Below are 26,810 nucleotides of genomic sequence, written 5' to 3' on the forward strand. Positions count from 1 at the left end.
CTGTCAGAGCGATAGTGGGTTTCACTTGATTCTGTTCCTTTGTGTTCCTCTGCAGTTAAAGCCCATAGTTTCTGATAAATCTGTTTGTGTCATTCTTTTGAAATGTGAAAAATGCTTAACGAGTCTTTTACTATGGTCAATAATATACGTCAAAGTATATAAGTCCCACCTTGGTCCTATAGACCCCTATACAAATAAAAAATCGCGCCGCAATCACCCAGCCAATAGGCTTCGACTTCCTGTAGCAGAGACCAGTGGCACCTCCAGTACGCACATACTCTATGGTTACGTGGCAAAGCGGGTAACCAAAGACATTTAGTTTTTTGTCAGCCATCCAGAGGTGGACTTGCTGGTGTGTTTTGGAACATTGTCCTGCTCTAGAACCCAAGTTTGCTTCAGCTTAAGGTCACGAACAAATGGCCGGACATTCTCCTTCAGGATTTTTTTGGCAGACAGCAGAATTCATGCTTCCATTTATCACAGCAGGTCTTCCAGGTCCTGAAGCAGCGACACAGCCCCAGACCATCACCCTGTCACCACCATATTTTACTGTTGGTATGATGTTCTTTTTCTGAAATGTGGTGTTACTTTTACACCCGATGTACTAGGACACAGATCTTCCAAAAAGTTCAACTTTTGTCCCGTCAGTCCACAGAATATTTTCCCAAAAGTCTTGGGGATCATTGAGATGTTTTCTGAAAAAAATGAGGTTAGCCTTAATGTTCTTTTTGTTTAGCAGTGGTTTTGGTCTTGGAACTCTGCCATGCCGGCCATTTTTGCCCAGTTTTATTCTGATGGAGTCATGAACACTGGCCTTAACTGAGGCAAGTGATGCCTGCAGTTCTTTAGATGATGTTGTGGGGTCTTTTGTCACCTCTTGGATGAGTCGTTGCTGCGCTCTTGGGGTAATTTTAGTTGGCTGGCCACTCCTGGGAAAGTTCACCACTGTTCCATGTTTTTTACCATTTGTGGAAAATGGCTCTCACTGTGGTTCACTGGAGTCCCAAAGCTTTAGAAATGGCTTTATAACCTTTTCCAGACTGATTGATTTCAATTACTTTTTTCTCATTTGTTCCTGAATGTCTTTGGATCTCGGCATGATGTCTATAGCTTTTGAGGATCTTATGGTCTACTTCACTTTGTCAGGTAGGTCATATTTAAGTAATTTATAGACTGAAAACAGGTGTGCAGTAATCAGGTCTGGGTGTGGCCACAGAAATTTAACATAGGTGTGATCAACCCTTCATTTAAAAACTGCATTTTGTGTTTACTTGTGTTATCTTTGACTAATGTTTACATCTATCTATAAAAGCAAAAAAGGTCTGTGTGTGTGTGCGTGCGTGTGTGTGGAGCGAATATCTCCCCGACGCGGTATGAGTTCGACCTGAAACTTAGTCAACGGTGTCCAAATGCCCCAAGTGTGTGCATCCGTTATTTTGGAGTAATTTGGTGTCGCAAAACGTTCATTTTAAGATTATGGCCCTCCCCGTAATGAACGCGGTATTGAGTGCGCTACTTTCAGTTCCGGGTTCATGACATCACTGTGTCGGAGTTTGTTTGGTTTCAAAAAAAAAAAAAAAGGTCGATATTAAAAACATTTTTGTACCGCTAAAAGTCATTTAAGTTATTATTTCATGGTTATTTAAAATTATTCCCGTGATCCCAAATTTCCTTTAAATCGCGGGTCACGGACTACACTTCCTCCTTCGTCTCTATGACTGTGGACGGCGGCTGCGCTGACGGTCAATAGCCGACCTTATTACAAACTATCTGGTTCTTCAGACAGAGGAATGTAATGTTTTTGTGAGTGGATGGGTCCACAACACGTCTCCACTATGATTATTGTTTATTCTGCGAAAGGGTGACTGTTTCTTCTTATATTATTCTATGTGTTAAGAAAGATGCTAGCAGTTACAATGTAAAGACACACACACACATGGCTGATGCGCGTACTTGCATTACACCGGGATGTACATCAGAGCCATTTAGAGAGAGAGCTGCGACTTTGATGTTGCAAAACATTAATTTTTCGTGGTACTTCCGGGTCTTTTTTTTTTTTTTTTTTTTTTTTTTTAAATCTCTCAACAACCTGCACCGGATTATGTGCGTGACACGCGCGCGTGTGAGAGATAACTTATGGAGGTAGACACACACACACACACACGCACACACTCGCACGCACACACGCGCACACACGCAATGTGCATCATGCGCGTGTGTGAGAGATGGAGGTAGACACACACAGTATTTATAATAAAAATATACTAAATGAGTAAAAAAACAAAAAAAACTAAACAATATTTATAGAAAAAGTACACAAAAAGACAATAGAAATGCACAAAAATATACAGAATGACTCCAAAAAACATACATTACAGAAAAATACACTAAACAACAAAAAATGAAAATGACTCAAAATACACAAAAACAAATATTTATACACAAAATACACAAAATGACAACAGAAATGCACAAAACTACACCAAAAAAGATACAAAAATACACAAAATGACTCCAGAATCACACTACAATGGCAACAAAAAAACTACAATTATACAATATACATATATATATAAATGAGTATAAAAAAAACAAACACATTTATCATGCGCATGTACCATAGAATTAAACCAGGGAAATCGCACACACTATTTTATTTTGCACCCGCAAATAAACCCCTTTATAACACTACAGAGTACAAAGTATGTACACCTCTTTGTACATCCAACCTTCATACACATACTCATTTTGCCATAACTGACAACTCTACTTAAGTTCGTCCCACTATATGAATACATACTTCCGGCGGGCACTGTACTAGTTTGTTTGATGATCTGAAATATTTAAGTGTGGAAAACATGCAAAAAAGTAAGAAATCAGGAAGGGGGCAAACATTTTTTTTACACCACTGTATGTATGTTTGCACTGATTGTGTTAACAAACAACTGTTTATGTCAACATCAGATTAGCGCCCTTGTAACAAGCAAAAGTGAAACACAAATGAGAGACACGCAAGAGACCCATCGGATCTATTTACATAATCCATGTATCAAAGATAAAGATAATCCATGTTATTGTGCAGTAAAAGGAATGTTTCAATGGTGTATTCCTTTAAAATTGTCCTTTGCTCCATTCTACATCCACCGCAGATCAGCTGTGACTGCTACTGCATTCACTTCAGACTGCGCACAAAAAACAACACTATGTGACCGAACCTGAACACCAGTTCTAAATATCTGTCCGAACCCGAACTGTCCGGTGCCGTCGGGTTTTGTCGGGTATCCATCCTTTATCCACACTACAGTATCTAATCAGCTGTGCTCCGGTGATAAACAAACAGTTGTGCGCATCCCCGCGGTAGCTTTGCTGATGGCTGCAGTTAATCACCTTGGTGTCACTATGGAGTCTGATTTCTAAATCCTGCCTTATGCTCCTTTATTTAATTAATGAATTTGAGTGAAAAGTGTGAAATTATTGAATATTTCATCCTGCTTTCTAAATTTTGGCAAAATTGACAGTTTCTGGAATAATAAATCAAAGATCAAATTCAGCCTTGGCAAAGATGCAGCATTTATTAAAAACATTTTAAACATGTTTTAATGTGTAATATTGTCACTCGCAGTTTCGTCCCCCGTAATCCCACCCCTTTCAGTGACATCATGCACTCAGCAGCTGTTTTGCCGTTGGCTGGTGATGGAAAACATCTGCGGTGACATCACCGATGGAGGAGTGTTCAGAGGTGGGAAGGAAGCTGATGTTGATCCACAGGTTTTTCCTTTTTCCATCCCAGACTGGAGGTGTTTCAGTTTCTATTAACAGATGCCAATGTATTGCTGGTCCGCCTCAGGAAAATCAGCAGTTGCATTTCACTGTCCACCCATTGCCGGAATTTTAAACAGTTTCTCTGAAGTCACAGAGCTTTGGCCCTGTCTCACTGCAAATCCGCTCATATGGAAGGCTGGTGAAATATACGTCCTAGAGGAATGCTGAGCTGTAATTACATTATCCCATTAGCATATGGAGCCTTGGAGTCACACTGCTCTCAGGCTCCAGCAGCACTTTGCCATATGGTCTGTCTGTGCTTCTCAGGCAATACTTGGCAAGATTCTCACAGAAGGTCAAATATCAAGTCAGAGGACAGTGCCAAGATAGTATATGTTAATTGCCCACACACACACTCTCTCTCTCTGAAGTGAGTAATCTGCTCTAGGATTTTTCTGAAATGGTGACGGATTTGGTTTTCCTCTGCTGCCCCTCAGCCTAATCTTCTCCCTGTGACCAGCCCCCTTACCCAGTAATCGATCTGGGGCACACTGTCATAGCCCCCCCCCCCAAACACACCCCCAGGCCTAGATTTGCTCAGTCAGCAAAAAAGCTGAAGATTTCTCATTACTCACAAATATCCACAAAACACTTAGCTTGATTTCCTCAACGGAGGCCCAGCAGCAGGACCTTGAGTTGAAAGATTGTCGCTGTGTTACGACTTTTGGTGGTAATCTAAAACCACATGCATTTCAGAAGATACCTGGAGAAGTTTGGGAAGTTTTAGAGTTTGGCTTTTTGATGATTTTTGCTCTACCATTTGATGTTATGAAAACGATCACTGACACCAAGCACAGACAGGTGACCTGTAGAGACTGTCTGGCATTAAGTGTCTCATAAACCAAACCAAAAATGTACCAAACATAATGAAATCCTTACAGAGGGAACCAATTCAAAATGACAATTGTTATTCATATCAAAATTTGAGTTAGCCATTGCCTCTTATTTATTTTGATTTGTAATTCTGCTCTCTTAATATTTGAAATACTTTCACTCTTAGGTAAATTCTATAGTAAATATGTTATATTCCTCCATTTTTAGCATAAATGTCTATAAGTAATTTTTTTTCTTACATCTCAATGTTCCTTATGTACTGTAGTCTGTGACATTCATTGATATTTCTCCTGATATTGATATCAGGACACCGTACAGGGTTTAAAAGCAAACCTCTGCCAGTAGGTGTTTATTTATTTGCCTGTTTGGAGGATCTAAAGTACAAAAAATGGAACCAATATTATACTTTACACCATGATTCCGTTACATTTTGGAGGGATCCGGATCAAGACTGGTTCTGGATCAGTTTCATCTCATCATTGGCAAATGTTAAAAAAACTAATATCTTGGTTCGTACGTGACCGTTCTTTATGAAATTGGACTCAGTTAGGTCGGGTTGATTTCTCAATAACCCCACTGAGTTTCACCAGGCTTCGATTCGGATCCTGATGCTACAAAATTGCATTTCGTCGCGATTTTGTAGTGGCGTAACAGTGGGCTTGTAATCTGACTGGGGGTTTCCACTGGATATGTCTCCGCTGCGCCACGGCACCGATCCGGTTTTGTTTCGCTGTCTGCCATCTGGTAATCCCCACCGGTAGCGTTTTGAGTGTGCCACGGTGCGCTGCGGTTGGACGACTGTGACGTCACGAGAGAGAGGAGTTCTCACGATATTTATATAATCACGCGAGAACGCAGTTAAATGTATGTGTTATAAACGCAACAATAAACAGATAAACAGGTCAGTGTTCCTAACGAAGGAGAACAAGAATGTTGGACTCTCTGGATTTGTCATAGCCACATTTTTAGCAACAGCCAACAGAGAAGAGATAAACTGCACCAGTAAAACATGAACTAAATCAAAGTTGCTGCAGTTTACAGTGTAGTTACAGTATGAGAGGAATCAATAAAGTGAATGTGATTTTGTTTTTACACATTATGACATTTTGGTGATGTATTTACTTGAAATATAATCTGAAGTGTTTTATTTTCAAAAGTAACCCGATATTTTATTGCGGAGTACGTGCTTAATTTCCTGTTTAGCTTCATTTGCTGTGTGCTGATTGATGCGTCGTGCTCCGGTGTCCGCCAGAAATAGAAGTCCTGCGTATATCTGGCGGAGGGCACTGGACTACCGCAGACACGCACCGCAGCGGACCCGGTGGAAATGAACACAGACTAAAGTGGAAACCTATCAGCTCTGGTGGCGCAGCGGTGACGTAGCGGAGCCGCATCCAGTGGAAAATGGAGGTTAGGGTCACTGGTTCAAATCCTACCTAGTCCATCACTGTGGGATGTTGAGCAAGTCGATTAACCCTAACTACTTGTGTTGTACATCACTTTGGATAAAAGCATCTGCTAAATGACATTGTAATTTTGTATTAACTTGTCCTAACTCGTATCTTGTTCAGAGTAGTTTTTCATACCATACTTCATGTTAGAATGGGCTCTGTGTTACACCACATTGGGCCATGTGTATGTTAATGCTTAGATGAGTGTTCTGTCCATGGTGATGCCTTAGAGAGGTACTTTTTATAAACAGCATTGGCTGCCTGGAATATTGGCTACAAGTTTCAAGATGAGATTTTCACCCTCACTCACCAACACTGGTAATGGTGCAGGTGATGGATTGCTTTACCTTCCAGGTTTAAGCCTGGTAACCACATGATTATTCTGCAGAATATTGTGACACGTAATATATTATACATCAGCTAAGGCTGACTACACCCTAGAGGACCATCAGCACCACAGAGCATGGAGATCAGCCCTAGATCTTTGCTTCTTATCGCTTGTTTTCGCCTGTGCCACAGCCAAGTTTAGAAAAACCAAAGCTTCAGTTTATACAGAAATGATCAAAGAACAAACTTCACTGACTATAGTTCAGAGGATTTGTTTTTACTTCAGCTTTGCATAGTGCTAAGCAACAGCATGCTCACAATGATATAATCACAATGATAAAGTTCATTAGGCAGCATTAGCTCCGATGATGAATTGGGTTGTCCGAACTGGAGAGGCAGCGACTCCCTCTCCATTGGAGACACTGTCATGGTGTAAAAATTGATAATAGAGTTTCTGCTTGAAAATATTCTGTTTGATATGAACATACAAACAAAAAACATCATCTAAACTTTCTCGTGCATGCAGTGTTTACATGTAATATATTTTGTTGACAGCTTTTCAGGTTATTCTAATTTTTGCGGCCACACAGAGGGGCCTGTTGGTTCCCAGTTGCAGCGTTATAAATACTGGCAGTGTCACGATAATGTATGGGTCGTGTGCTGTAATGAGCGTTTGGGAACTCGCTAACTGACTCCCACAGGCTTTTGTTTAGCTTGCCTGATGTTTCTGTCTCATGATGGAACTTTTCACTTTCTGTCTCCCTCATGTCCATCTGCCTCTTCCCTGCTTTATTCCCCCCCCCCCCCCATCTCAAGTCTCAGATTTAGGGAACAATCACGATTTTAAAAAAAAGTCCACGAACAATAGTGGCAAAAGGGAGACGAACAATGGGTCTGAGTGAGCAAAAATCCACCTGTAATTATAGTAAATTACAAGTGTTATAGTGTGCGTGCGTGTGTGTGTCTGCGTGTGTGTATATATTTTGTTGGGAAAGGAGAGGTGGGCCTCTGTGACAAGACTGGCTTGGAGCAAAGAGCTGAGGGTTAGTGCCAGACATGTCTCAAGAGAAACGGGGGCACATTTGCAATCACCCCGAGTTCAAAAGGGTAATTTATTCACAGTCTGTGGTTAAAGCAGGGCTGCTCAGAATGCCAGTGGGATTGTGCCGAGAAGCACAGGAGCAAAGACACTTTATTCATCTCCGTTATTCCTTCTCCCTTCCTCCCTTGCTTGCATTTTCCCCTCATTGTCCTCTTCGTCTCCTGTTGTTTTTTTTCTCCCGAGCCCTGTGTGGCGTCTTTTAACACACGCTGGCGAGCATATTTCACTTTTACGCTCATCCACATTGACGTTCGGGCGCTGATTGAATTTTGAGGCGCTGCGGCGTCTGCCATTATCATCCTCATCGTCTTGAGTGGTTTATCTCTGGCCTTAGATCTGTGTGACGCCAAGGGTGCAGGGGAGAGGAGACAGGACAAAGGTGGGCTGGTGGTTGAAGACTCTTCATGTGAAGGTTTTATAATCATTTGTGTTTGGAAAGAAATTAAAGATGATTAACTTTACCTGGATTTATTGGATGACAGTGTTGGTTTAGGCTGCCTGTGGCCTTTATACAGCTTCAGCTGCAGTCTGTGTGGTCAGCAGTGTTTCTCCGTCTCAATCAGCTGACAACGCTTTGACATTAACTGCACCTGCCAGCGTCATTTAGGATCACAGTGTGTCAGGGGTGAATCTTTACTCTGCCTCACCCACGAACAGAGAAAAATAATTCCGCCACATTTCATTTTTTACTGTTGTTGTCACAGAAAGCCACCAGCAGTCGATTAAAATAGTCTGCCCACTGTGGTGGGCTGGTGTGACGGGGTTAATTTGAGGTCTGGAGAAATCGCTTCCTCTTCCTTCAGTCATCTCCACGTTCTCTTGTGAGCATTCATTGCCGGGGTGGGAAATTGTCTTTCCCTCGGTGTGCCGTTGTAGCCAGGTTGTTATGTATGCTCTGCTGCAGAGGCAGAGGCAGCGGCGCTGACGTGAGGCTGAGCTGCTGCCACAGCATCTTGATTTGACGTGAAACCTCGGCTTTGCTCCCTTGTCCCCGCTGTAACACTGTTAACCCTTCTCTGCCTCTCTGAACCTCCAGCAACATTTCACCCTGGGAGTCACGTCCCTCCCACCTCTCCTGGGTGAGTTGATGGAGTAATTTCTGAGCAGCACATGCAGGTGGGGGAGCAGACAAGGCAGCGCTTCACTAATTGAGCCTTCTTTGTGGCTGGTCACTGCAGTGTGCCAAGGCAAAGAGGCCTGGGAGTGAATCCAAGCAGCACTCAAGAGCCCTGCTGGATCGATAACATGGGAACTTAACAAAACAGAGACATGCCGAGTGCCCAGATCAGGGTCATTATTGTCTCCAGCGAGCCGACTTCCACCAGGGACTGATCAATGTGAGAATACGGATAAGATAAACATCCTCATGCCTCTTTTTCTCCTCCTTGGTTCAACTCTCAGAGCTTCATGTAGACAAAAAGTCATTGTGACATAGAGCAGTGTTTCTCAAATGGGGGTATGTGTACCCCTAGGGATACGCGATGGCACTATGGGGGTACTTGAGAGAGAGAGAGAGAGGAGGGCGGGAGGAATTAACAAATAAAGTGTCAGTCTTGGTCCCAGAGAGATGACCATAAATTATAAAAACTATAGATATAAATCTATTCAGAAGCCACTAAATCAGTGTTTTTCTACCATGGGGTCAGGACCCTATGTGGGGTTGCCTAAAAATTCTGAAAAAATTAAAATAGATTTTTGAAATTTTAATTAACACAGCACACAATCTTAAACAACTGTAATTCTAAACTAAAATGTAGTAAAAAAAAAAATGTAATTAAAAAATCTGAGCTCAAACATGATCAACGAATTCTAGGAAAAAAAAATGTCTTTGGGGTCGCCAGAAATTCTTGATATCAAAATGGGGTCACGATCCAAAAAAGGTTGGGAACTTTCTTTTCACTTATTTAAAAAATGAGATTCTTTAAAATGTGTGTTATCACTTATTCATTCCATCATTATGCTCTATAGTTGTTTTAAAATAGTTTTCAAAGCAAAATGTTGCAGTCAGACAAAGAGGGCTTCTTGGATTCAGAAATAAGAGAAAGTTTGAGAAAAGAAAAGTTTGAGAACCACTGAATAGAGAACTGTTCCACGTCAGCAGTATCTTTAGAGTGGGTTTATGCATGTTCCTGGGCTTTTGTGTTTAATCACATTTCCTGCTAATTCCTAAATACCTGTATCAGAATCTGAGACATTAAATGACACAAAAACAGTTATTTTGTATATTCTGTAATTGACTGGGTTTTTAAAAAAATGGTGACGGAAAAATCTGAAGGCAATCTGTCATTTTGACACTTCACCTGGAGAAATAAGCCCTGATTTGAAACTTTGGCTGAAGTTGAGCTTGTATTTCAGTCTCCAGTGTGGCAGCAGAGCAGGGATTCATCCTGCAGAACGACCACAAAAGAGCAATGAGACGTTGTCTGTCCGAGGCAAAAGTCAAAAACCTCATGACAACAGCCTCTGTAATTACACACAACTTAAGTCCATGCAAACCAGGGGGAAGGTGTAAAACTGTGTTCTGAAAAAAAAAAAAAAAATTCATATGTTGCTACTGAGGCCACAATCAGTGTTTTTTGTTATTGCAAAGAAAAAGTTACATGTAATCACCAGCTTGATGTGTGATGAGGCTGTGTGGTTTCTCTGTTCAACTTTGGACTGCATAATAATTTAAAATAAATGAAAATTAAATGCTTTTAAATATGCAAAATAATGATTACACAATGGGTGAAAATTAATTTTGATGGGATTTCTATGACCATGAATGTAAAAGTGTAGCGAAATATATATATATATATATATATATATATATATATATATATATATATATATATATATATATACACACAGTATCTTTTCTGTAAATAGTATTTTTATCTTTAGATAATAGACATGCTATAGTTGCATTGTTTAAGTTATTTATAATTTTTGTAAGTCAAAAAGAGTATGCACATCTACAGAGGAATGGGAAAAAATCGGATCAGGAAAAATAGGTCCCATCAGTTGTGAGGTTATTTTTGATCCAATATGTTGCATTGTTATGAAGTTGAAGTTGTTCTGCAGTTTATTCTTTGCTATAAAGAAGTTTCTGACTAAGCAGTTTGTGTAATTAATTGTATATTTTCCACAGTGACTTTTTTTTTTTTACTGAAACAAGATGCATCGTAAGACACAATTATTTCAACGCGATTTGAAAGAATATATGCGCAATGTGTATAGATAAAATATAAAATCCAGAAATGACTATTAAATATAGTCAAATGACAAGTAGTAAAAACTTTGACAGTATGTATTTCACTTGGTCTAAATGTATTCCCAGTTAACTGCATTGTTTAAATTTGACAATTATTAAATACAGTATGTGTGGCACTGTTTTTAACTACCTGTGTTTTAGTCAGTATTGTGCTTGTTACTGAAAAATAGTAACTACTTACCTACTTACTTAACTGATTACCTAAATAACAAAGTAATGAGTTATGGTGAGAAATAACCTTTTATGTTTCAAATGCTCTAATGAATGCTCTTATAGGCTTCATTTCACTAAAGTTTCTGTATGGAGGATAATACAGGCTGTTGGTCAACTTGAAAGTTTCCCTTTCATTTGCAATCACATCACTTTTATCATAATACATTATGTTTTAAGTCCTTCTGCCATGTGCCGCCTGGACAGGGTGTCAAACTAGTTAGTCCTAAAGTGGGCGACTTCATTGTAGGTATAGGCTGCAATGATCTGAATCACTTTGTTTTTGTCCTTGCCGCATGGTTTTGATTGATTTGTGTTGATCAGCTTCTTTCTGATTCTTCTTTTTAAAACCTTTGAATGAATAGCATGCAAAATTATGTAAAACCTGTTTATTTATTCACCACTTACACTTTTTAACTTCACTTTAAATGACTTGTAGGAGGAACCTACAACATCTTACTCTTTGATGCTGCTGATTGGTTTCATGAGGTTAAAAGCCTGTTTTGCATCTAAACAACTATCAATTGGGCCATTGTTCTTATTTTCACATCCCATCATATATGCTTGTTCTTCCTTAGTATGTTTAGATTTTTTTTGCTAACATTTCCTCGTATAGTCCAAAAACACATTTATCTTCAGTCGATCAGGAGTTTTTAAATATGAGTGATTGTATGTGAGACTGTAGCTGCGTCCTCCTATCTCCTTTCCTGTCCACTTTTCCTTAACCCTGTAATGTCATCAAGGAGACTTCTTAAAGGAGTTAGGGAAAGGTGATCACATTGTTTTGACAATCAGACTGCTCTTTTACTAGATGACGTAATAATCTGATGGCGGTGAAGTTTAGTGACATCTGCCATGGTGAAAAAACTACAATTTCCCCAGTCCCTCTAACTGCTGATATAATCTCAAATATCACAAGGTTTTAATGTAAATCAACGAAAAGAGAAAGAAAAGAAACTAAAACAACGTCACATTAAGAATGGTTTCTCACACTCACCTTCCACTCAGACATCAACATTAATCCAAAAATAAATATGATTTTATGGAATTGTTACATTCATGCAAGATAAAGGCCTACACATTGTTCTCGGTCTACAATTGTACAACCACACAAAACATTCCTAAGTGAATGAAATATGTTGAAAAAAATGTAATGTGGCTAAAAATGTCTCTGATCCCTTTTTCTTAAACGACGGAGTTCTCTGTTTTCAGTCATCGTGAGTTTTCGTGAAAGCTCGGATGAGCGTGTCCCTTTAAATGTTGTCGCCGCAAAGAATTTTGGTGCAGCCTTATCTCGTCTTCTTTGGTAAAGGATACATCAGTGTTTCCTAAGCTAAAGGAGGTTGTAAAGGAAGCGTTGAGCCTCCTTTTCTTAGCTTTAAGAGAATTTGAACGCTCCTTATCATGGACGCATCCTGTCTCTAACTGACAGGGAACCTACCCAGGGTGTGCCCCTCCCCAGCACACTGAGTCTTTTTCTTTGGGTTTTTGCAGATTATCACTTAAGTTAGCTTTACTACTAAGAATGTGTGATATGTTATTGTTGACGATATACCGTCAGAAACATTTTCACCGGCAAGAACTTGTCATCCCACGATAGAAACAATAAATTCCCATGTCAGAAATTAGTGTGGACCACGAGCCATTTGTTCCACCAGCCAAAATTGCCCCCAAGTATTTTGTCAACAACTTATTATTCTCTGGAGCGGAAAAATGTTCACGGAAGCTCTGCCGCGGAGCCTCCGCGGTGTGCGTCGTCCCCACCCCTCACACACACACAGACGGTGGTGCTCGTCTGAAGCTGCCGTGCTGGGACAGATCACAGACCGCTACTTGGTTCAGATCAGACAACCATCCACAAAAGTCAACCAATCCAAGTTGCTCCGCCAGATCCACCCAAAGTTCCCACAAACACGTGGACAGAGATGCACGCTGCCAGCAACAGTTATGAACTGGAAACTCAACTAAAGCTAACTAAGCTATGCTAGCCCACATAAGAGACTGGGCTAAGAGCTAACGCTAACCACTTCATAACAGTAATAGATCATTACTGTTTAGGGTAAGATTTAACACTTGTATGGAAGGATAAAAGCTAAACATGTCACAGGTTGTGTGAAATAAATGTTAGCATTAAACTAACGTCACTATTCACCCATCCCAATTCTATTTCACGTGTTCACAAGACAAAGCTAGTCCCATTAGACAGTAATGTAACTATTGTGATTATTACACCAACATATCCTGATGTATTAAATAATCAAGCTTGATTTGGTTTAATTATAGGAAATCAGAGAGATATTTATCAACCATGACTTTATGTAACTCAAACTCAGATATAAAATAAACAATTCAGCAACAGTAAAAACACTATTTTAGTTATTTTTGCTTTTCATTTGCTTTTTTTTTTTTTTTTTTTTAGAAAATAATTAAATTTTAAGTGAGGAGATAAATAAATCGCATACAATAACACTAATAGAGTGAACCACGTGCACAAAAATATTCCATAAAATATCACCTCATGAGCTCTTTGAGTCAGCAGCTATTGTAGCCTAGTGTTGATGTATTCAAATTTGTGTTTATAAGGAACCTGTTCATACTTTAAGTTGGGAATTGTTTTATTTATTTATTGTCATTTTTATCATTATCGTGATAAATACCAGAAGTTAACGGGATCATTTTTTAGTCTCCCATTCCTATTCACTACCTTTTAGAGCTGGTACCATCAACATGTTAACCCGTTAGCACTGAGACTAGTTTCCTATCCCCTGCCTTTCACTGAGTCAGGGGATTGGCTCCAGCAACCACTGCTGCCCTGTAGGATTAGGAGTTAAGACGAGTTGTTGCACAGCTCCACTGTACGCTGTGTATGGTGACCACATTAAGGTCAGTAATGGAACCTGTCTAAGCTAAAGCAATCATCACCACGCATAACGAGCCACTGATGACACTTGGTATTAAAATGTCAAATTGCACTTGTCTCTGACTAAAGTGATTTTACTTGTGATTATGCCCTTTTTCCCCTGTCAACAGGGAGGAAAAGGAATCACAACGTGTGCTAATTGGTCATGGGGATTGGTGGGATACTTCAGTATTTTATTTTTCTGACTTCCAAATGAGTTTGTGAAAAGAGAGGCTGTCGCTCTGGCATAGAGGTTTTGGGAATAAAGATGAGGAGGAGGGGCGGCTGTTGGAGCAGGCTCAAATTGAAATGATGCACTGTTCCCCCTCACTGCGGCAAGAGCTTGCAGTAATTAAATGCCTCATTGTTGCTTCTTGGGAATTTGTATTGAATATTTCATCAGTGTAATGATTATTTGGTGTGGGTGGGACATGGATGTAATCACCTTGGCTGGCTCTTTGATGAAACACTTGGTTTGGTGGTTAAGCTTCATAACGGTTTAAAGTGTCCCTCTGGGATTTACCTTGATTATTGCTTTACCTCGTCTTTTTCTACCTGCTGTTTTCACACACTTTATATAGAACTTATCATTGATTAAGAAGTTGCTCTGTAAAGTCTTAAAATATAGTAGTTAAATATGGATGTATGACCAAATCTGCCACCAGCATGAACACAGCCCTGAACCCCTCCCATCACCACCTCCATAAAGAATGTATTGATGTATCCTTTATATTAAGTATTATTATTGTTTCCGGCTTTTTTTTTTTCTTTTTTGTTCTTTTTTTTGTTATTCGCACTAACTACCAAGTTAAATTCCTTGTACTATCTTTTTATACTGTACTTGGTGAATAAAAACCATTCTGATTCTGATTCTAATCAGCATTTTAAACTGTGTCCTTTATTTTTGTGTCTTACAGAGGACGCCGGTCAACAACGGTGAAGCCTTTCGGTGGTTCTTCTAAAGAACCGAGCATCGGCAGCTCAATCCAGCAGCAGGATGACAAGTGGGACTCTTGACTCTTTGCAGGGAGATCTTCCTATTTTCAATGAACACTCTTGACACATGCTGAGCAGACGAGAGAGTGAACATTGGACGGACAAAAAGATAAATGAAAACAAAACGGTCTTGTTTGAACTCTGTATTTTTCCGTTCCTGTGTAATTATTGTACCTTTTGACAGTATCATAATGTATATTTTTGGTGTCTATGAATGTGTTTTCAGTGTTGTGGCTGTGTGTTTTGCAGCCAGCCCTGTGTAATGGACTCAAACAGACAATCATCCAATCACAGCGAATCTGTCAAACAAAAGCAGCCACAAGGAATGAGGATATGACAAAAACTCACTCACTATGGAGCAATAACATTTATTTTTTATTTTTTCCCAAAATCAATAGGGGTTAGTTTTTAGTTTGGTCTTCTATGTAGTTTAAAAGCCAGATAAGGCTGATGCTGGCACATCTCATTGAGAAGAGTAACGAAATGGATGACAACATGGCTTCTGCGAAAGACTAACGTGTTTCCTTATTGGAGTGAACTCACTGCAGAGCAGGGCATATTGTCCCATGTGTGGTGAGCCACATTTAATCCAACTCTCTAATCAGGCATCACATGATAGAAACAGGACCAGTTGTTCATCTGTCTCTGGAGTTCATATTCTCAAAACTGCGCAGGTCACATCAACTTTGTTTTCTATCACTTCAGACCATCAGAGGCAGTAGCAGACTTAAGTACTATGGCGATAGAGCCAATAACATTTGTAAGGTTTGGTTACATATTTTTAACTGCTAATCTTATTTAACATTACAGATATCTAGATTTTTCTTTATTTCTCTTAAATAAGTAACAATAATTCATTCCAAAAGCAAAATTATTCAATAAATTACTCATTGTCTTTAACCCTATTGTTGCATGTGTAAATGTGTTTTGGTTTTAAAGATTACTAAGAATTTGTATATTGTTGTTGTGATGCTTTTATGTGTTCAATAAAAAAAGGACTTCAGTAAGAGACGTCTTCATTGAAAATGTTTTATGTGGAGAAACTAAAGTCAGAAAAGGGGAGGATCAACTAAAAAAGCATCTATCTCAATATTTATTTTGTGTTTTTTATGATTATTTATGAAAAAAACAAACTATTACCACCCATACCATCTTGGTATCCACCATTGTTGAGATTTTTCCCCCCGCTGTAACGAATAAACAGGGAAAACAACCAAGAGACAGGAAAAATAGAGGCACTGGTTGCCTCCCCAGTCACGTATTCCCTGGAATACTAAAATGTTGCATGAAGAAGAGTGTTCCCAGAGGCAGCAGACTTTAAAGGACTAGTGAAATCCCATGTGGTTTGTCATGCTGGAATGCACTTGGGGGGTGCACACGAGGTGGAGAAAGGCGGAGAGCAAAAAAAAACGGAAGATGGCGGTTGGGGTAGGAGGCGGTGTGATGCGAGACAGGCTCCTGAGATAACTTGTGCAACCAAGTGATTGCTAGGTCTTTGAGTTTGGGGGGGTGGCGGTGGTGGTGGTGGTTGGGGGAGGAGGGCAGAGGCCCATTTGGACGATAGCTGAGGTAGGGAGGAGTGTCGACGCTGGGGAGAACAAGCAGAGAAGGAGGAAATCATCCGGGACTGACTTCTCCCCTGACTGAGCACGCTCGCCATCACCCAAATTGAGCGGCTGACTGGTTGGGGCCGGCCAGGAAATGGCTAGTGCTGCTCTGCAGTGGCAGTGTTAACGGCGGGAGGTAAGAAACCCTCCACACCCACCACCCACCCTCATCCTGGTCATCAGAGGTCCATAATGTGTATCAGGAGTGCGCTGCCTCGCTCACTACCTGGCCAGTGAGATTAAATAACATCAGAGACAGCTCCGTCTAATCCCCCCCTCCCCCTTCCCCTCTCTCGACGCTCTGCAACAGAAATTTAAAGTCCCCCAGGCGCCACTGATAATGTTCAGCTTCCTGCTTTGACAGGGAGAGGCAGAGGCACCTGTATGTGCCGCCAAGCTTTGGACTGCACGAGAATCCTGCAAAGTTAAAGCATGTCCTTTTTAATGCAACATTTGAACCAACAGACGCCATCAAAGATTAGCAACAAATAGACCAAAAAACATGACGGCTGTGAGCAAACATCACAGCAAGTTTTACTCCTAGGATGCAGACATGAGCAGGGTTTGAGTTGAATAGGAGTTTATTTACTCTAATTAGGATGACTGAAATTAGAAAATGGGTGGGGGGTTATACATTTTTTTTTTTGCATGTATATCTATATATATATATATATATATATATTTGCACAGAAGCACAGCAGAGACATCACAGCTGCAACCCTAAAGTTACCTTTTGAAATTGTAAAAGTAAGAACAGTGAATATTCAAATAAACCAGGATGAAAACAGGGGATGATGATAGTACTGCTGAGTGCCAGGGGTTAGTAGGCCAATCACATGTACTTACCCTCCCAGTGACTTCTATAAAAATGCACAGTCTCTGTGGTAATCCCTTTAGGGATTTTGGATGAAAACGCTTTCTCACTGCTCTACTGGCACAGGTCTTGCATATAAGCAGAGAACAGAACCTCACATCCATCTGTGTTGATGTGAAGGCAAATGTGCTACAGAAATAATGTTTTCATAAACATTTTTTTTTATGAACTATTGTTATTTTTTAACATTATCGGTCATGTTTACAACAATCATGTTTCAAATATTTCCAAGAAACACAACATATGCACAACTATTCAAAAAACTCATTTAAAATGACTTTTTATGAACAAATGTATTCCTTGAAATAGATCTGATGGGGAGCAGCCATTGTTCGGCCAGATATGATGTAGAAGCTTTAATTCAGAGGTCAAGTTTTCATTAGCTTTCACCTTCTTTCTTTGATTGTTACTTTTATTTATGTTTGTCTAATGCTTTTTCCCCACATTTTCTTTTAAATCGTTTTAATTTATTACTTTGTACAACACATGGATGTGTGTTAGAGCTACTTTTGATGTGCCTGGAGTTGTTTTTGCAACTTCTGATGTGCATTGAGTGTTGGGGCGTCTGCATTGATTTCTCATGGGATGCAAAACTGATGATCTGCAAGGAGAGGGAAAGCATGACTTCCAGTTCGAGGAGATGGAGAGAAACTTATAGTGATTCCAAGGAGGAGAATTCTGTGAGAGACGCGTGTGACAGCAGATCAAATACCACTCTGTTCTTCCACATCCAGCCTGTGTATGAGGTAAGATTGCTCCAACCCAGTGGTCTAGTCTTGATTTTATGGGTCTAATGCATGGATATACTGTGTTATACCCATGCATTAGACCCCCCCATGTAACCCAAACATAAACGCACACAGGCATTTGAAACTTTGCATTTATTACAATTCAAAGCAAACATGACATTTTCCCTGTTTTCATTCAATGATTGGATCTTGAATGAAACCCACTCCTCTGATATGGCCACTCATTTTTCTGTCAAGACACCAGTTGCTTTGACGGCCCTGCACACTCTACAACCTGAAAGTACATTAAAACATGGTTAAAATTGTATAACATAATTTTTTTTTATTTGCAGTTTTAAATGCTACTTCAATACTTAAATACCACATTTCTGGAAACAATTCTTAGAATTGCTCTTAACATCTACATAAATTCTTTAGTGATAACTTTTATAAAAAATACTAAATTACCTCCTTCACCTACTGTACTTCCATTCTAACCAAGGATGCCTGTTTTTAAATTCCCTAGCATGACTAGCCTGAGTTATTTACTAGTAAAATCATCACTCTAATTGGAAAAAGGGGACATAAGATCATTAAAGTCAGGGTATTTTTCAAACATTTTTTTAAAATGTACATAAGCAATTTATCAAATTGGTTCCAAATGCAATTAACATCAAACAAAAAGGCTGACATGCAAAACTTAATGTTCTTTTTGTCACACAATCTTTTTAACTAAAGTGGTTTAGCATTAGCAACACTTGCTACATAACAAGGCAGCATATCAGTCTAGTGATTTCCATTTGTTTTTGAGGTAACACACTAATGTTTAATAACATCCTACTTTAAGCAGTGTTTTGAACCCCTCATTTCTCTCTCTCTATGTGCACACACCTCAGCAGCAGCAGCAGCAACAACACAGTGTCACTTGCAGCAGCAACAACACAGTGTCACTTACAGCAGCCCACACGGAGGCTGCTGTGCGCACATGAACAACACATGCACCACCGAGTTCTAGTGTAACAATTACAAATTAAACATAATATAAATCAAGCAGCAGTAATTACCTTTGAAGCAGAAATGTCACCAATTCCATCTTCTACTCCTCCAGACCATACACTGTAAAAAAGACGGCGATCTAGCTCCAGGAAAGGGGCGGGGACTGTGAGCAACAGCTGTCAGACAGCCCATCAAACACAATCCTGGCTCTGATTGGTTCTTTTTGCTCGGTCGCGGTGCATTCTGGCAATCTGCCAAAGGCATTGGGAACACTTAAACTCAGACTACCTTCGTCAAAAAGTTGAGCACCTGCAAAAGAAAATGTCTGGCGCCGCCCCTGATGACGTGGTAGGCTCCAGAAACATTGTGACCCTGAGCAGGTGGATGGATGGATTTTTTGGAAAATGACAGACGTTTGAAACCACATCAATCTTAAAGTGTGGAATTATGTTGAAAACCTTACAAGGCCATTCATTTCATCTCAAAACGTTTGGGTGTTATCACCTACATTTCCACATTACCTTGCAGATGCTTCACACTCTTTCCCACTTTTTGATAACGCACACAACATTATCTAACGCAGAGTCACGTGCACACATAGAGGACACAGAGAACGACAGATAGACAGACGGACACATAGAGCGCCCACTGCTCTTCCCTACCTTGTCTTTCATTATTTATTTACTGTCTGCAGTTTTTCCATTGCACGCATATTGATGCGGAGAAAGCAGGGTGTGAGTGTGTGTCAGAATCATTTCCTGACGAGGGAGACAAGGTGGAAGTAATCAGCAGAGCGCTGATGCAATATGACAGCCCCTAGAACCGCTGGTACACAGTTAAGAGCAGCAGCGAGACGAGAAAAATCTCCTCGCTGAAGGAAGCAGAAAGATTTGCACAAGCAACATTTGGGTGAAAAGTAGATTTACAAAGTTGTTAAAGTTCCAGAGAAGAATACCAGTTACTGCTCATGTTTTGTCACGGCTAAGCTTCGAATTACATTTTTTTCTTGGTTGAAAAATGTATTACTGATAATACAATCAACAATACGGTCATTCAAAAGCTAAAATTTACTAAAGATGTTTCCTGTATCCATTTTAATTTAGTTCTGCTGTTGCTTCCTCTACGACAGGGGTCACCAACACGGTGCCGCGGGCCGCAGGTAGCCTGTACGGACCACGGGAGGTGTCCTCAGGCCCGTTTTAGAAGCAGCATTCACCAATGAGCTTTGTCTAAAATCTGATGTATTTGCCAGGCTTCAAACTTACAAAGATAAATACAGATGACAGACAGTACCGTAGGGGGGGCCTTAGTAGAGTTAAATACCACTGCACTTCAAATAGTGTTTGTATTAAATTAACCATCTTTATATGTTTATGACTGACATGATTTTTTTAAAGGTTTCGTGTTTAGGTTGTGATGTTTTAAAAAAAAAAGAAAGGAAAGTTTTAATAAAAATTATATACATTGAAATCAGAAAATAGACATGATTGTTTATTAAAAAAAAAAAGATGAAGATTATGATTTCCTATGAAATGTTTCAGAAGTGGTCATTTCAAAATAAAAAAAGCCTAAATTAATAGAAACAAAATGTTGCATGTTAAAACTTAAATATGTCCAACCTCGTGGTTTCAGAAAGGTTGATGACCCCTGCTCTAATCAACTACTGTGACTAATGCATAGATTTAGACTACACTTTAACTAGGTGGCTACATTCAAAGTATACCTTTATGTCCTTTTTCTCAAATAGATCAGTTACACACATGCATTAGATGTATTAAATGTAGGAGATCTGGCCAGTTTATTTCACTCTGTGTTTCTTTACAGTGTACTGAGGATGTTGACCCAAAGGTTTGCAGAGCAGCCAGGGTGCTGACATGGTCTCTCTGCACTAATCTTGTCTGACTGTTTTTCCTCTCACTCCACGGCAGGTGTAGATTGATTATCTATCCCGCTGCCATCACAAAGTGCAGCGAGACGACCAAACTGCACCGGCTCGGTCCTTTTCCTCTTCCTGTGCATATCTCCCTCAAATATCCGTATATCTCTATCCTGCATGTTTCCATCTCTGCCTCCGCCTCCTTTTTCTGTCTTTCAAAGGCCTACTACCACCTTCACCATGTCTCACACACACACACACACACACACACACACACACACACGCACACACACACACACACACACACACACACACACACACACACAGAATGACAATGACTGACACGATATTCCCGAATGCAGTAATTGTCAAACACAGCACTTTTAGGGTCCCCCTGACTTTTCCATTTGCATGTTGATCTTGGAGAGCAAAAAGGTGACTTCCTTGGCCTGAACGGTAACAAACAATGCAAAGAGGCGCAGGTTTGCTGATTGATTGATTGGTGCAGTCGGTTTCATGACGGCTCGGGGCATTTCCTCACATAATGTCAACAACTCTGGCAGCACAAGTCTCAGGGTGATCTCTGAGGGTTTACAAATCAAAGTCTAAAGGAGCAGAAATCTGGAGCGATGTCCATGCATCAGACAAAATGCATAGAGAATAGGGGAAAATGTGCACTGTATAACTCCACACCTGCAGGGGAGATTGTGTTAACAAGATCCAAGATCTATTGTTATATTAGTAAAGGATGTGTACAATGTTTACCTTTGTTTAAAAGACAGTGTATGCCTGAAATGATTCTATGGATGGATGGATTGGTGAATTAAGGGAGGGATGGATGGATGGATGGATGGAATAATTAAGCGATGGATGGACAGATAAATGGATGGATGATGAATGAATTATGGGAGGGTTGGATAGATGGATGGATTGAAGAATCATGGTAGGGTTGGATGGATGGATAGGAGAATTAAGTGATGGATGGATGGATGTATAGATAGATGAATGGTTGGATAGACAGATGGATGAATGGATGGTTGGGTGGTTGATTGATGGATTTATTTAACAGTATACCAATGTAATCCCATCTTCTTCTTTTTCATTGTATTAATTTCTGTATTTGTCACACAGGAAGTTAATCCCACAGCCAAATGGATAGAACGATCAGTAGCAGAACCTTCTCTTGTGTCTGCAGTAACTGTTACCATGAGTTTGAACTACGATTTGCCTAAACTTTAGGAAATGTGACTTTTTGGCTTCACAATTTCAGTTGTACCACAGTTCATTGTTAACATTACAGCAGTCCTAGTATGTCATTTTTGGAAATAAAGTAGAAATGAATATTAATTATATTAATTTAGTTTATTATCTCACTAAATTAAAACATTTTCACAAACCTAAAAGACATCTCAGGCAAACACACCTAAAAATGTCCCCATTCTGTTGACTAATGTAGCATTTAACGTTACTTCAGACGTATTCAGATTCAGGCTGTTTTGCAGCCATTGCATCAAAAAGAATTTCTGTTTTCTAAAAATGAAAATGCCTTAGCTGACAGCTAATGGAGAAACTGGCAGTGTGACACATTGTCATATTTACATTAGTCAAATTTCAAACTATATGTATCATTCAAAGTGAGCGCCTAAACATTTACTAGACTGGGGCTTTGGAATGAAGAGGTTGGGGAACTAGTGTCTTAAAGTACTTCATTGTACCACTACCCTTTTACCATAATTAGTCCTTAATTCATCAGATTATAACTGTCTTCACCAAGCTTTAATAGCTTGATAATCTACAAAAGATAAAAGCAACCGATGAAAAGCGATGACTTTATCTCGAAAATGTACTTTCATTAATTTATCTCCAAAGTACATCACACATTGTTCTATCTATAGTCTGCCATCCATCCTGTGTTCATCTTTTATCTATTCATTTATTAGCAGCAGGACCAACCAGCCATTCGCCTGCCAGATATAAAGAAGTGATGCGATCCCCCTTTACAGTATTTTTTAAGACAAACGCAAAAGCTTAGATGGAGCAAGTGGCAAACATCACAAAAAAAAATGTTGATGAATGCAGTAAATATTTGGAGGAGAGGATGCAGATTTGAGGGGAAAGGGCAGGGAGGGTCCAAATGTCAGGTCCCATCGGGGTCAGAGGATGGCGGCTACATTTACCAAAGCAAACAGCCCTGAGGAGCAAAGTACTTCACCTGTCGTTGTGGATTAAACCATTATCACATCCACCCGTCCCACAGCGTCCTGTTCCAACCACTCGTGATTCAAAATTCATATTATAACACATAGAACATTAGGTGCTATGAAATGTTAACACGCAGGACTGGAATCCTTAAACAGGTATTGAGTCAGTAAAGGGTAAGATGCATTAATTACTGTAAAAACATTTCTTGGTACAATTTATCGATTCTGAAAAACACTTTTATTGTTTTGAAAAACCATATATGACTCCAGGTTTTTGGTTGGGCACTAAGTAGAAGACAAAAAATGGACCAAATGACACGTTGAGGGTAAAGAGCCATCCCTGGGGAGAAGAGTGACACTGAGAAGTCCCTCATCTCCTTCTCAGCGGGTGATTAATGACCTCAGCGCCCCATAATCTCTCCATCATCTATCTATGTAAATGCCCCTGGACCTGCCGCGACAACACGCTCTGACTGATGGCTGCTCCACAGCGCTGGTCTTTTGTGTGTGTGTGCGTGTGTGTGTGTGTGTGTGTGTGTGTGAGAGAGAGAGAGAGAGAGAGAGAGAGATTTTGCATGTTTCTTCATTTTCACAAAGGCATGTGTCTGATAGGCATTTGCGAAAGGAATGAGCAAAAAAGATGAGCTGCACTAGTCACACGTAGAAATGTAAACATTAGAAAAAAACAATAGTTGGAGGGGTATCATTTCACATGGGGGATGGGGTCATCTGTTTTAGTTGTGATGTGCCATCCTCGCATTTTACGTAACTTTTTTTATTTCTATACATATTTTCAGCACAACCTAAAGCAGTAGTTCCCCTACTGGTCTTACCCTGGGACCCACATTTTGCCACGGTCATTAAATTGCCAACCAAATTTAGTTTTTCAAAAATAAATAGCTGTTGAAAACACACATATGTAATCTTTTTTTAAACGTAAATCGTGCATTTCACAGCATGCCCGACAAAAGAAAAGTTTCTTTCAACATAAAAGACAAGTCCATCATGAGAAGCATTAAGTAATTATTTTTGACCAGCTCTCCGCGACCCACCCAGTACATGTCCACGACCCACTTTTGGGTCCCGAGTCACCACTTGAGAATCACTGACCTAAAGTATAGTGGGAGAAAATTACATCAAAACCTGTAAGTGCATTTCATTTCATTTCTGTTCTTTACTTTTAACTGTTGATGTTTAATGAACCCACTGCATTAGATAAACAAGAGTATGTTTTTCTATTTTTTTGAGTAATTTCATGATGAGCTTTAGGTTTGTTCCTTATTATTTATTTGCCTGTGTTTCTAAAGCAGGCCTTCCGTGTTAAGGGGATGGTTAGATGCTTTGTGTTTATTTAACATGACAGCCCTCAAGTATTTTTGAGCTCAAAGACAGATAACAAGACAAATATGAAAAGGTCAGAAAGCATTGTTGTTTAGGTGTTCAAATGACTCAAATTCAAAAATAGAAAGAAAACCTTTCTGAGATGCAGAAAATCCAGCTTTAATGAACGTCACATTGTCCTGTGTTCAAATATTTGATGTTTCTGGTTATTAACGAAATACATGCTTCACAAAGGCAGAATATTTTACACTGATTTAAATTACGTTATTGTTCCTTTTTTTTGCTGTGGTGATGAATCTGAAACCCATTGGAGTGTGATGTTGTTGATGACACACACACTCACACAAACACACACACACACACACACACACACACAGATTTCTAGGACTCTCGTAGTCCTCGTAATATCTTGACCTGATTTTAATTCTGATGCTAAGGGCTAAACCTGATCTGATTACCATTAATAAATACCATCTCGATCCTGTAATTGATAATTACAGTTGACTGATTGTTGGATAATTACAGCGTAGGAGAAACGAAAACAGACTGATTAAACATGGTGCAGATATTATTTAGACATCATTTTTGAAATGCTGTACAATCCACAGGTGATTGGTACATTTGGGGTAACTTGAAAAAGCTTGTATCAAGGAAAGGTAATATTGAATTTTACTTTTACTTTTTTTTTTTCTTTTTACAACTATTCTAATGATCATTCTAGAACGGCTATAAGTAATTATATTAGATTTTCAATTAAAAAAAAAAAAAAAAACCTTTCATAACTCATATTGCTGCAATTTAAATTAACAATGATAATGTTTCCAAGTAAATTGATTTAGAAATGACATGTAAAACAAAACAAATCAAAACATAAATGCTAACTTTAATGTCCTTGACATTGCCCAAACAGCAGGTTTAAAATTGTGGATGTTTAGCCAATACGTAGGACAGATTTGTAAGATACGCCAGAGAAAGTCACAACCAGTGTTGTGCTAGTTACTGAAAAACAGTAACTAGTTACCATTAGTAGTTACTTCACTAAACAGGTGACTGAGTTACTTTAATGAGTTAATCAAAGTAATTGTTATTATTATGGGACAGTTCTTATGTTATATTTACTTCCACGGGGTGACCGTGGCTCAGGTAGGGTCATCTTCTAATCGAGAGTTTGGGGGTTCGATCCCAGTTTATACCGGTCAATGCGTCAAAGTGTCCTTGGGCAAGACACTGAACCCTAAGTTGCTCCCAATGGTTGACCAGCGCCTTGCATGGCAGCTCAGTCCCATTGTTGTGTGAATGGATGAATGAGTTGATATTGTAAAGCTCTTTGTGACTACTTCAGTGTAGGCATAAAAGCGCTATATAAATCAAGTCCATTTACCGTTGTATTATGTTTCTTGGTCGGGATGTAACTGAAACTGAATTGCCCCTCGGGGACAAATAAAGTTTTCTGAATCTGAATCTGTTAGTTACTGTAGCTACCCTTAAAGCAAGTGACTCTACTGTAAAAAAACAGCATGTTTTCTTCCACAGCCAAACCTTAATATTCACTAAGGTACCCTACTTTAGTGAATTTTAATTGCAAGCACTATCAAAAGATCATGTATAATACTAAAGGTTTAGTCAACTGAAGTCTGCATTTACTTGCAAACTTCAGCCACCATAGTCAGAGAAACTGGAGCCTCTATTTTGTTGGGTCAGATTTTGTGACCTGTCTACGACTTGGGCAAAAATGGCAGCCACGTCTCTTTGACGGTTCTTTCTCATCCTGGCAGAGAGAGAAAATAACTTGACTAAACCTCTAGTATTATATATGATCTTATGATAGAACTGGCAATTTACTACAGAGACCCTTTAACCAACTGGGTAGAGTAGCTTGAACCTCTGTAAAAATGGTAAATTGGTGAGATGAGCGGTGGAGGCCATGAATTGGGGAGGAAACTTCTATTTGTGGGTGGTAAAAAAAACACATTAGAAGTAACAGCATTACAAACATTTCAAAGTAATGTGTTACTCCCAACAATTGTCACCTTCAATAGTTGGGAACACTAAAAGCCGAGTGAGATTTTCACAGTTGGAAGCCATCACAAAGCCATTCCAAAACAAGTATTAAATGATTTTTTTAACATTAGCAAAAATTACAAATTCAGTTCATGTATTTCTTGGCCATTTAAAGTCCTCCAGCTAAGATTTTCCACAAATTCATGCTATTTCACTCTGTTGATAGAAAAAAACCAACAGCAATACATTGGCTTTAATGTTTTTCAGCATTTTAGTATGCATATAAAAAATG

General features: G+C 39.4%; 1 protein-coding gene across 3 annotated transcripts in view; it reads left to right on the forward strand.

Annotated features, from left to right (window-relative positions):
• The window catches only part of cxxc4 (CXXC finger 4), a 47,655-nt gene extending 31,754 nt beyond the window's left edge, over window positions 1-15,901 (forward strand). For all 3 annotated transcript variants that reach the window (XM_028451617.1, XM_028451607.1, XM_028451626.1), the window contains exon 3: window positions 14,816-15,901. In XM_028451617.1, the coding sequence (XP_028307418.1) occupies window positions 14,816-14,860 (45 nt within the window). In that variant the 3' untranslated portion in view covers window positions 14,861-15,901. The remainder of the gene's footprint in view (window positions 1-14,815) is intronic.
• The last annotated feature ends 10,909 nt before the right edge of the window (window positions 15,902-26,810 follow it).

Source organism: Gouania willdenowi, chromosome 1 (assembly GCF_900634775.1).
Source record: "Gouania willdenowi chromosome 1, fGouWil2.1, whole genome shotgun sequence".
In the NCBI taxonomy this organism is placed as follows: Eukaryota; Metazoa; Chordata; class Actinopteri; order Blenniiformes; family Gobiesocidae; genus Gouania; species Gouania willdenowi.